The 12,078-nt window shown below is 49.5% G+C and overlaps 1 protein-coding gene across 14 annotated transcripts in view; it reads left to right on the plus strand.

Annotated features, from left to right (window-relative positions):
* Positions 1 to 12,078, plus strand: part of TNS3 (tensin 3) — a 308,545-nt gene that overhangs the window by 49,730 nt on the left and 246,737 nt on the right. For 10 of the 14 annotated variants that reach the window (XM_054559218.2, XM_054559216.2, XM_054559228.2 and 7 more), the window contains one exon: positions 3,565 to 3,676. The exons of 2 other annotated variants lie outside the window; for them this stretch is intronic. In XM_054559218.2, coding sequence (XP_054415193.1) covers positions 3,565 to 3,676 — 112 coding nt within the window. Of the gene's footprint in view, positions 1 to 108; positions 253 to 3,564; positions 3,677 to 11,018; positions 11,171 to 12,078 lie in introns of those variants that run through there. 2 more of the 14 variants (XM_054559220.2, XM_063725996.1) reach the window with 2 other exon arrangements.

Genomic DNA, 12,078 nt, shown 5'->3' on the forward strand with positions numbered 1-12,078 from the left:
GCACCTTTGCCTGAGTTCTTGTCCTGTGTCCAGGAAGAATGAGATACACAGACAGGGGAAGGGTGAAGAAGATGAAGATAAGCTTTATTAAGTGTTAAACAACTCAGAGGAGACCCACAGTGTCCTCTCTGTAGGCAGGTCATCCCGAACTCTGCTGCTCTCAGCAGAGAGGAGGCCCTGGAGAGGGTGGTTCCGCTCTGCAGCTGGAAGTCCCAACATCTCTGCAGGTCTCTGAAGCTCTCGGCAGAGAGGGTAGGTCCTCTGTGCAGCTGGTCTCTTGTGGGCTCTCCATTCTCTCTGTCCTCTCTCTTGCTCTGGCTGAACATGGAAAAGCCCTTGGAGGGGGGGAAGTGCCTGCTGATTGGTCCATGGGCGGCCATGGGCGGGCTGGAAGAGGCACCATGAGTCCCCACTCCAGTCTGTGGGACTGGCAGCCCGTCCCCAGCCTACAGGCCCTCCCTGGCCTGAAGGTGGGGCCTTACTGAGGACCCACCCCGTTCTGCCCAGGACTTTGCCTACTGCTGCCATTCAAGGCCCTGGAACTTGTCCCCAATCCCGCTCTGAGATCAGAGGTGGGGGGCCGGGAGAGGAGACAGGCCAGGCAGCCAGAACGGACACTCCTGAGCCAGCAGGGATGGTGGGGTGGGGGGGGCTTCCATGCCCCCGAGGGTGCAGGCCGCAGAGATGCCTGGGTCCTGTGCCTGGGAGGGTGGCTGCAGCTGCCTGCACTCAGGGAGCTCCTCCTTTTCCCCAGCTCCCGCCTGCTTGGTGGAGTAGGAGGCCCAGGTCTGCAGCCGTGGATGGTGGTTGCAGCTGCACCCTGGGGGACAGATCCTGCCTGCTCCTGGCCCCACTCAAGAACACAGGGAGGCTTGGATCTACAGCTGCAGTTTGGGCAGCTGCAGTGGCACCCAGGGAGTTCCCACCCCAACTCAGAAGAGGCGGAGCACCCACCGGCTCCATGGAGAGTGCAGCCCCAGCCGCACCTCCCTGCTGCAGCCAGCGTGATGTAACAACCACTGTCATCAATAGTATATTTCCTTTTCTTCTTTCCTGAACTTTGTGCTATTTTATCAGGAAATTTACTTTTACATATGTCATATGTCACATTACACTATTGTTTAAACAGTTAATTATCTTTTGGTGAGCTTTAAAGAATAAGAAAAACTCATAAATTTACCTGTGTAATTAGCATTTCTAGTGCTCTTCATTTGTTGGTGTAAAGCCATAATTCCATCTGCCATGTCCTTTTTGCCCAAGCACTGTCTTTAATATGTCATATGTGTCAGCTGGTGATGATTTTTTTTGGGCTTTAATTGTATATCTTTTTTTGCATATTTTAAGAAGTTTTTGGTTCACTTTTATTTTTAAGAGCTATTTTTATTGGGTACAGGATTCTAGATTGACACATTTTCTTTCAGTTTTTTGTTTCATTTTATTTTGTTTATTTTTTTAACTTTTAGGTTCAGGGTACATGTGCGGGTTTATTATATAGGTAAATTTTGTGTCATGGGGGTTTGGTGTACAGATTATTTCCTCCCCCAGGTAATAAGCATAGTACTCGATAGGTAGTTTTTCAATCTTCACCCTCCTTCCACCCTCCACCCTCAAGTAGGCCCTGGTGTCTGTTCCCTTCTTTGTGTCCATCTTTCAGTATTTTCTATTATACTGCTGTCTTCTCACTTATATTTTTTAAAACAATGAGAAACCTGTTATCCTAATGGTTGGTTCCCTGCATGTAATGTGTCTTTTGGCCCTGTGGTTGTTTTTAAAGTCTTTCTGTTTGTTACTGGGTTTAAGCAATTTGATTATTGTATGCCTTAGGGTAGTTCCTGTCACATTTCTTGTGCTAGAAATCTATCTATCTGTATATATATATATATATTTTTTTGATGGAGTTTCACTCCTGTTGCCCAGGCTGGAGTGCAATGGCGCGATCTCGGCTCACTGCAACCTCCACCTCCTGGCTTCAAGCGATTTCCTGCCTTAGCCTCCCGAGTAGCTGGGATTACAGGCACCACCACCATGCCCAGCTAATTTTTTGTAGTTTTAGTTGACACGGGGTTTCACCGTGTTGTCCAGGCTGGTCTGGAACTCCTGACCTCAGGTGATCCACCCACCTCTGCCTCCCAAAGTGCTCGGATTACAGGTTTGAGCCACCGTGCCTGGCCAAGAAATTTCTTGAGTTTCTTGGATCTGTGGGTTTATAGTTTTCCTCCTGGTTTGAAAAAGTTTCAGCCATTATTTTTTCAAATATCCCCCCTTCCCTGCCCTTCTCCGTCAGTCTCCATTACACATATGTTATGTTGTTTAAAGTTCTCCCGCAGCTTACTGATGCTTGTTTATTTATTTATTTAGGTTGTCTCATCTCTGTGTGCTTTGTGTTGGGAGGTTTGTACTGTGATGTCTTCAAGTTCATTCACCCGTGCTTCTGGCAGGATCTAACCTGCCCGTAATCTCATCCAGTGTATCTTGCATCTCATATTCTTACATTTTCCTCAATGAATGTTTGATTTGGATCTTTTTATGTTTTTCAGGTCTCTACTTAACCTTCCAGCATATTAGAATAGTTATTATGATGGACATTTGGGTTATATAAAGCTGTTATGACCATTCTTTCTCTTGTGGACATAGGTTTTTATTTCTCTTTAGTGTAAATAAGAATGGAATTGCTGAGTCATAGGACAGGTGTATGTTTAAGTTTATAAGAAATTGTCAAACCATTTTCTAAAGAAGTTGTACCATTTATTCCACATTCTAAATACCATTTCATCTTTTCAAATAAATTTAATTATTCCAGTGGGTGAGTAATGGCCTCAGTGAATCCATATAGATATTAAGTACTGATGGAATACACGGTCACATATCAGCAAATAGATATGATTAGTGCTTGACTCTAAAAGCAAATTGAATTCTTACAAGGTTGTCATATAGCTGGGAGCCTTGGCTCTACAAACATGAATAGGTAGCTGAGTGGTTAGTTTTTCCAAGTGCTAATGCTTGTAATTGTGTTTGAGGAAGAACCACATGTATGTCACAGGCTGGACTGTCTCTTCTTCTGCAGGAGAGCTCAGAGAGGCTCAAGAGCTTAGTGGTGATTCTGGAACACCTTTGAACCAGGAAAGCCAGTTGACTTCCTCATAACATAATTGTGCTGTTTAGCTAATTACTTTTTCCAGAAGAAAAAGGGTTGAGAGTCTAGAAGTGTATGTGGATTACTTTGTCACAGAAGTAGGTGGCTCTACGGCTCAAGTCTGGAAGGGAGTGCATTTTCACATAATGATGTTGGTTGATGTAATGTTTCTAGGCACCCCATGTGGTGATTGATGAGTTGGGTGAAAGTGAACGTCCGTCTAGGACTGTGGAATTGGGAATGCTAACAGGGTATCCGTGGGTCGTCTTGGGAATTTTAGCATCACCAAGATGGTTTCTTGTTCTCTGTTTGCTTGGTAATATTCCTGTTTTTGCTCTTTACAAATTCCACTAGATTTATTATCTCCCGAAAAGGAAAAAGAAACAAACTATGAGATGAAACGTTGACAATTTCTTCCTTTACTTTTTCAGCCAGAAGAATTAACCTCGAGTCTGCACACTTTTAAGAACAAGGCCTTTAAAAAATCCAAAGTGTGTGGAGTTTGCAAACAAATTATTGACGGTCAAGGTATTTTATGCCGAGGTAAGTCTGTGTTTATGATTCTCTCGCTGATTAATCCAAAGCAAAACAAACAAAAAACAAAACGAAAACTTTTTTTCGGGAGTTTCCGAAAGTTAAATCATGGAATTCCCCTTCTTAGTTTATATGTCCCCCAACCCCCCACCCCCTTACTTAGCAGGGGCCAACCGTATTTACACAGATAAGTGCTCATGAGGACATTTTTACAGAAAGAGCAGAGTTCCCCGATGGGAGAGGAGGCAGCAATTTGTAAATTAATAATTTATTCTCGGGTCTGCTCTGAAGTGTCAGTAACTCAGGTTATTTAGTTTGACTTTCAGATCTCTTACTCAAGTTTGCGAATGAAATGTTTCTATCTTTAGAATTCAGGTTCATTTTGGTATGGCCCCTTTCAGATCCTGTCACTAAACTAAGCCACCAGCTTGGGTACTAGATATTTAGACGTCAAGTAATGAATGGAACTTGCCAATTCTTTTGTAAGAGACGGGTGACTGTAATGAATGTGGGAATGGTCGGGGGGCAGGGACTGCTGGGCGGACCAGTGGGGTAACCACACAGAGGGAGTCACTAGGAGGACCAGGCCCTTGGAGAGTGCGGGGGCTGCTCTTTGGCATCATTTCATCTGCGGGGTTGGGGATTTCCTCTAGAAAATGTGCAGAGTCTCAGCCTGTGGGCTTCTGTGGTGTTAGGACCTCCCCCTCAGTGCCTCCTTCCCTGCAGACCCCCAGCAGGTGGTCCCTGATGGCCACTTTAGAGTAGGGTGCCTGTGATGGAAAGATGCATGCAGTCAAACCTTAATGGGTTGAGGATGTGACCAGGGGCCTCTAAGGGGCTCTTGGGATTCTTTTACAGTTCAAAGGCCTGAGTGTGGGTGAGAAGACTGGGGTGCCCCTCCTCTGATTCGGCCCCTTGGAGAAGTCAGTGCTAAAGAATGTGTTGGATGAGTGGTGGGTACCGGCCACCCGGGTCGCTAAGTAGAAGCCAGAGACCAGGTAGCCATTTGTGTAATTCATCTAGATCTGCATCCAAGGCAGAGAACACGGGCTATAGTGTACTCTGAGCCAACTGATAGGAGGACATCCTGTGATTCAAAACTTTTTTTTTTTTGAGACAGGGTCTCGCCCTGTCATCCAGGTAGGAGTGCAGTGGGATGACCAGGGCTCACTGCAGCCTTGACCTCCTGGGCCCAAGCCATCCTCCCACCTCAGCCTCTCCAGTAGCTGGACTATAGGCATGGGCCACAGGCCCAGCTAATTTTCTTACTTTTTTAGAGACAGAGTCTCATTCTGTTGTCCAGGCTGGTCTGGAACTCTTGGCCCCAAGTGATTCTCCTGCCTTAGCCTCCCAAAGTGCTGGGATTACAGGTGTGAGCCATTGTTATAAGCCCATATTTGCAAACGGCACTGCACTGGGTGATATCTTGGTCATCTGTGAATGCTGTGGCCTGTCACTGGCCATTCTCCTGCATAGCTTGTCCAGTTCAGGAGGGCCATGTCAGCCAAATGTGGTGGCCTTTTGTGTTTGGGGCCTGCAGGTGTAAAGTGATGAGAAATTGCACTGATGCTCTTGGACAGGCGTCCTCCATCAAGCTTGCTCTAAAATGTCTGTGGGCAAATATAGCAGCCCCTCTGTGTCCCACATACCCTACAGGGTCCAGTAGGGGCTTTGTGCCTTTCCAGGAACATGGCAAAAATAGGAGCCCAAGGAGTCTCCCCATCTTTGAATGTCATTCTCATAGAAATGCTCATATTTTATTTATTTATTTATTTATTTATTTATTTATTTATGTATTTATTTTTGAGATGGAATCTTGCTCTGTCACCCAGGCTGCAGTGCAGTGGTGCGATCTCGGCTCACTGCAAGCCCTGCCTCCCAGGTTCATGCCATTCTCCTGCCTCAGCCTCCCCAGCAGCTGGGACTACAGGTGCCTGCCACCATGCCAGGCTAATTTTTTTTTTTTTTGTATTTTTAGTAAAGATGGGGTTTCACCATGTTAACCAGGATGGTCTCCATCTCCTGAACTTGTGATCCGCCTGCCTCGGCTTCCCAAAGTGCTGGGATTACAGGCATGAGCCACGGCGCCCGGCCAGAAATGCTCATATTTTAAAATTTTGGTCTCTAACCTTGACTCCCAAGTGTGAAAAGAAGGAAAAGGAAAGTCGTGGTTGAATTGGAACCATGAAACCAGCAGCCCAGAGAGCCTGGGAATCAGAGCTGTCAGGGCCTGGTGTTGATCCTAGAGCCCTGGTCCTGTGCCAGCGGAGCCACTGGGCGATACTGGGAGAGCTGTCATGAGCAGCATGGCACCAGCAGGGACACCCTGGGCTTGTTCTCGGCTTCCTCACCCTGTGATGACATCTCAGGCAAAGCTGCACAGCCAAAGGTTCCCCATGAACTGACTTCTGCCTGTCAGGTGCTATGTGGGGACAGGTCTGATTTGGGAGCAAAGGTGGAGGTCAGACAGAGCTGGGTCCTGGCCCTGCCCCTGACATGGGCAAAGTCTCCTCACTCTGGGTCTAGGACTTAGGGTAAGGGCTGTTCCAAGGGCAGAAGTCAGGCTTAAAGTGCACAGCCAGCGTTGTGGCACTTAGTTTTGTTATTGGTGTTAGGATTGCTCTGAAGGGAACCCACTGTGGGTAGCTCCACATGGCTGATGCCGCATGTGTGTTTGGTTAGCCTCTGCACCACACATCCTTGAGCTGTAATCCAGTGGGGGAGCTCCTTAGACACAGAGGCCTTTTGCACAACTTACCACAGTGGCTTGGGCTGCACTAGGTTGGTTATACTGCTTGAGGAGTAATTTTTCCTTCTTTGTATAAATGAGAACTGAGTTTACTGAAGAGTTATCTCAGACATCCTTTTTAGTACTTCAGTATTCTGTTCCTGCCATTTAAGTAGCATTGACTATTTTCAAAGTAAATGTAACCAATGAAAGAGAAGAGCTTGAAGAAAGCACGGCCTCCAGCTGTGAAACACGCAAGCACGTCTTGGACGACGGGGAGCCTGTCTTCTTTCTTTATCTGGAGGATCATCGTCTTAGTGCCTTCCCTGGGTTGGGACTTGTGTCTCTTCCTCTGTCCTGCAGTTGCACACACTCAAAAGGGCCAGGGAAGGACCCCAGATTGATCCTCTGGTTCCAAATGAACTCTGTTTTGTGGCATTTTAAATATGTGGTGTGTGAAATATTAGGGAGGGGTGAGGAGGCCTGCCAGAGTGGTGTGTATGTGCCTGAGTGTGTGGGTGCACATATGCATGGCTATGTGTGCGGTGCATGCGTGCATGATTGAGTTCATGCATATGAGGACAAGCAGTGCACACACCTGTGATTGCATGTGTGTGCATGCGTGCATGCGTCTGAGTGAATGCATTTGCTTGAGCACACAGATATTCCACATTGTGAGGGAACATGTGAGAGCATCCCTTCTGTTCAGACCACTTTGTAGAGTTCAGCTGCTCTACGACGTCCATTATCTTATCTTGAGGGAGATAGAAACAGAAAATGTGCATGCGCACAGGGGCAGCTTTTGTTCTTGAAAGAGAAGAGAGGGAATAAATAGTGCCCTATCTGGACAAGATGTTCAACAGGCTTATCTTGCTGTGTGTCATCTGGTTGTTAAGGAAGATGCAGTAAGGCATGCTATCTCCAGATAATGGTTTAAATTTCACACGCTTCTGGCAACATCCAGGCACTCATGAGAACAAGGCCCAGTGTGGTGGCCCCATGGCCCATCTACTGGTTTCTGTTGGTATTGATGCTTTCCCACCTCCTCTTGGAACTCTCTGGAGTTCTGCTTCGGTGTGAGGCAGCGAGACACCTAGAGCATCACCTCCGAGGATTCAAGGCCCACTTTGGCCTGGAGGACCCCACACGTACCCAACATGGACAAGCAATGGGGCTGCCAGCTCTGTCCTAGTGCAGCATTATCTTCTGTCCTGTTTGGCTAATGCTCCTCTACTCCAGGGAACCCAGTATAGCACTGGTTTTTCTCACTGGTGAAATAGATTCTTGGTCAGTGGAGGTAACAAGGGAAAAAAAAGCCATATACATTTTTTTATCCCTTGAAGAAAATCACTCATGGACAGGTATGATGTTAGGTGACTTCACCCCTCTTCTCATTCCTGGTTTATCCCTTTCTTCTTTACCTCCTCCTCCCCCACAGCTTACTTTCCACCGCAGGGACACATTGCTGCTCCCATTGCCTTTTTAGGCTGGTTCCTTTCCAGGGGCAGCCAGGATGCGGGCATTATGGGCACACAGGCACCTGCTCCCGCTGTGTCCCTGTCTGTGGCTCTGGGCCCCTCAGCTAGGATAGGATGTCTTGTCTAGAGGCAGTAGAAAGAGATCAGGATGTGGGGTCAAGTTCTGGCTGTGCCACTCACACTCTGGGCAGTTTTGGACAGTAGGCTTTTATGAAGCCCATTTTCTCAACCCTAAAATGGGCATGAAAATGCAGATCCAGTGGTGCAGAGCTGGGACTCAGGGAGGGGTGTACGTGAAAAGGCCTGGTCTGCCAGGCCAGTGAGGTGCAGGGCAGGACCACCGCCTTCCCAGGGGACGGCTGCTTCGTGCTGGCAGGCAGTGCTGCACTGCACCCTGGATGTGCTGCCTTTCAGAGGGCGCTGGTTCAGCCTCTCCCCAAAGAGTTGCCGTGAGCTTGGTGGCTGTGAATCCTGGGGGTGGTGTGGTGAGTTGTGCACACCTTTCCAGCCTGGGTGCCTGCAGTGCATGCATGTGTGTTCTTGTGTGTGTGTGTGTGTCTGAATTCCTCCCTCACTCCTTGCTCTCCTCTTAGCGGTCCCATATGGTGAAGCTCTTCTGCCTTGAGCCCTCTGGGCTGGTGGGCTTCAGTAGGGTCTGTCCCCATGGTCCCTGGGTCCTTTCTTTGTGGTGGGTGGTGGCAAGCACACAGCTGCTTTTTGCAGAGAGAACTGGCAGAAGCTGAGGATGTGGTAGGCTCGGGAAGCTGCATGTCCTGTTGAGTTCGTGGCAGGAGGCCCATTATCAGGAGAAGGAACCAGGAACTGGCCCAGATGAAGGAAAACCTTTGCCTTCTGGAGAAAGGAGGGCCACTGCCCTTCAGGAAGAACTTGCAGGCTCCATCCCCAAGGAGGAACCCCCACTCAAGGCGCTTGGTGGAGGCATTGGGAGGAAACAGCAGCCATGGGCACTGTTGGAGGCAGAGGCATTCTGACTCAAGGGACGGGCCCACCTCTGGTTTCTGGCGCTGTTGACTTAAGCACGTGGTGAGTGTTGTGCCCTTGGGCATGTGTGCACTGAGATCTTGAGGACTTCCGTTAGAGAAGTGTCTGTCTTCTTTCTGTGGGATAGTTTTTTGGAACTGCCTCACGTGTGCCCTGTGTTATGGTCAGAATGTTTGTGTCTCCCCAAAATTCCTATGCTGACATTCTAACCCTCCATGGGATGGTGGCATTATGAGGTGGGGCCTTGGGGAGGTGATTATGTTTTGTGAGTGGAGCCTCACGGGTGGGATTAGGGCTCTTATGAAGGGGACCCTAGAAAGCTCCCTCACCCCTTTGGCTAGGTGAGGATGCAGTAAGGAGGCGCCATCTATGAACCAGGAAGTGGGTCCTCCCCAGACACCGCATCTGTGGTGCCTTGATCTTGGACTTGCAGCCTCCAGAGCTGTGAGAAATAAGCAACTGTTTATAAGCCACCTAGTTTAGGGTAATTTTTAAATAGTAGCCCAAACTGGAGGAGACATTATGTTTTTATGCACATAGCTCTAGGAATTATGTTAATAAACAATAGAAACTCTTTTTTTTTTTTTTTTTTTTTTGAGATGGAGTCTCACTCTGTCACCCAGGCTGGAGTGCAGTGGCGGGATCTCAGCTCACTGCAAGCTCCACCTCCCGGGTTCACGCCATTCTCCTGCCTCAGCCTCCCGAGTAGCTGGGACTACAGGCTCCTGCCACCACACCCGGCTAATTTTTTTGTGCTTTTAGTAGAGACGGGGTTTCACTCTGTTAGCCAGGGTGGTCTCAATCTCCTGACCTTGTGATCCGCCTGCTTCGGCCTCTCAAAGTGCTGGGATTACAGGCGTGAGCCACTGCGCCCGGCCTAGAAACTCTTTTTAAAAAACATACAGGATTCCATGTTTCAGAAGTCTTTTAGACATGATTGTTTTCATTAGCTTTTTCAGTTATGTTAAGTTAATGTGTGTGCTAGAGACCAGGAGGTGTTCGGGGATGCTCCCAAGCCTGAGGTGCCGGGGGTGCTCCCAAGCCTGAGGTGCCATGGTCTGTTGAGGCCAAGGCGCCCTGTGGACAGGAGGTGTCATGGTGTAGGCTGAGGCGGCTGAGATACGCCCCCATCATCAGAGCAGGAGTACTGGGGGATGGGAAGTTACGCGGAGGCCATGAGGCTGGCCTGGGGGTGTGGGTGGGACTGCCTTCCAGTGCAGAGGCTTGGGGCTTAGAGGTGGGCAGATCTGAAATGCCTTAGGGAGACACACCAGGGAATGTCACCCGTTGAGAGCCCTTGGCCTGCAAAAGCTGCTGCTGCACAGAGGCTTTAGTTTTCTAACTTAACGCAAGCAATAAATCTATGATCCTGCTTGCCTCTGAGGAGGCAGGGGCATATGGTGTCCCCACTTTTGGGGGGCAGGCATCCCATCCCTGCTGATACCTGGGACCCAGATCCACTGAACGGGAGAGCCCCGGCCAGGCTCTGGCCCCCAGCCCTGCCTGCTGCTCCACCCTTGCTGGCCTTCTTCCTGGAGGCTGGGCCCCGGTCTCCATCGCCCTGCAGACCTCCCATTCCTCCTTCCTAACCCAGCTTCCCTGGATCTGGCCCTTTGTCTGCCCAGGCTGGGATGCCCTTGAGATTCACTCTCCTGTTTGCCTCTCCGCTCCTCTCCTGTTTGTACTCAGAGAATGACTCTGGAAAACTGTAAACCATCCAGCGGGAAGAACCTGTGCCTGCATCCTCATGGTGGCCCTTTGAGGCTGTGCCTGCCTTGTTTGGTCTCTCCTGACTCCCCCAGGTGCTTTGAGAGGCCGGCTGCACAGGGCTCATTTTTGACCTTTTGCTGGACTGTGCTGCTCTGCCTGCTGACCCTCATCCTTTAGGTTTCAGCTCAGCACCAGGTCCTCAGGAAGGTGCCTCCCTGCCCTGCCACTGTGTCCCCTAGCATCTGCCCTTTTCCCTCCAGAACTATCCATGGCCAGTGACTAGCCAGCCATCCGGATGTTCACTGGGGCAGTGATTCTCTGCCCTCAGCTGGAGCCCAGGAGGCATGAAGGGCTGGCTCTGTGTTGTTCACCAGGTGCCTGTGCACAGGGCAGACACCTCCGTCCCAAAGTGGAGTGCTGTCTTGTCTTGCAGGGTGAACCCTCACCAGCACACTTTTACGGAGCAGGTGCGGCGTCTGGTGCATTGCAATGCCCACGGTGACCAAGGCTTCGAAGGGCTCGGAGTCTAGTGGGCTGGAGCAGTGAGCACGAACAGGATCCCGTGTGAGGAGTGCTTTATCAGAGGTATTTGCAGCCGCCTTGGGAGCACAGAGGAGGGACAGGCAATTCTGGGGAGGTGGGTGGGCAGGGAGTGTGGGCATTGTCAGGACGGTGGAGGAACTGCTGTATTCTGATCATTTGTTTGTGAATGTATCTGCTCCCCTGGGCCGACTGCCCCCACTATGATGCGATGCACTGCTGTTACTTGGGTATCCTGAGTCTCAGCAAAGGGCCTAGAGCCCAGTAGGTGCACAGGGAATGTAAGTTGCATGACAATCCAGATGAATTTGTGCAGATAAACACCTGGCTCATTGATCTGCTCTTCTCTGGCAGATCCATGTGAAATGGCTCCAGATATTATTTCCAAAGTTCTTTCCAGAACAATTGGAGGTGGTGAGTCTCCCACCCTGAGGCCAAGCCCAGCCCCACCCTGGGGTTGACTCCCACCGGGGAACTGAGCTCAGCCCTCCCATCAGACTTACCCCATCCAGAGAGGTGGCAACACGACAGAATCTTCCAGAAGCTCCCAAAGGGGAAGGAGGCGCCCAGGTCAAATTTCATCTGAGTAATTTCTGGTCGGTGGTGGTTATCCGATGGGAAGCAGCACTTCCCTGCCTCTAAATTCTGCTCCTCTGTTGCAATACGAAGCCTTTCTCAGCCGCCTCCACACGGACCTTACTCGTGGGTTTTGACTGAAATCCTTCCTGTTTTCTAACTCTGTGGCTGGGAAGAAGGCCTGGACCCCTCCCAGATGTTTCTCAACGGTCTGGGTTGTCAGGATTTGGGGTTTCTGCATGCCAGGGACGTCTGGGTTGTGTTAGTTGATTGTGCTGGTGGATTTTGATTCTTAAAACTCACTGAGTAATGTAGCCAAGCTCATAAATCCAAGTATTTGTTTTGCAGTAACTGTGATCTGGAATTTTACGTTAAGT

The sequence above is a fragment of the Pongo abelii genome, chromosome 6 (assembly GCF_028885655.2).
Source record: "Pongo abelii isolate AG06213 chromosome 6, NHGRI_mPonAbe1-v2.0_pri, whole genome shotgun sequence".
In the NCBI taxonomy this organism is placed as follows: domain Eukaryota; kingdom Metazoa; phylum Chordata; class Mammalia; order Primates; family Hominidae; genus Pongo; species Pongo abelii.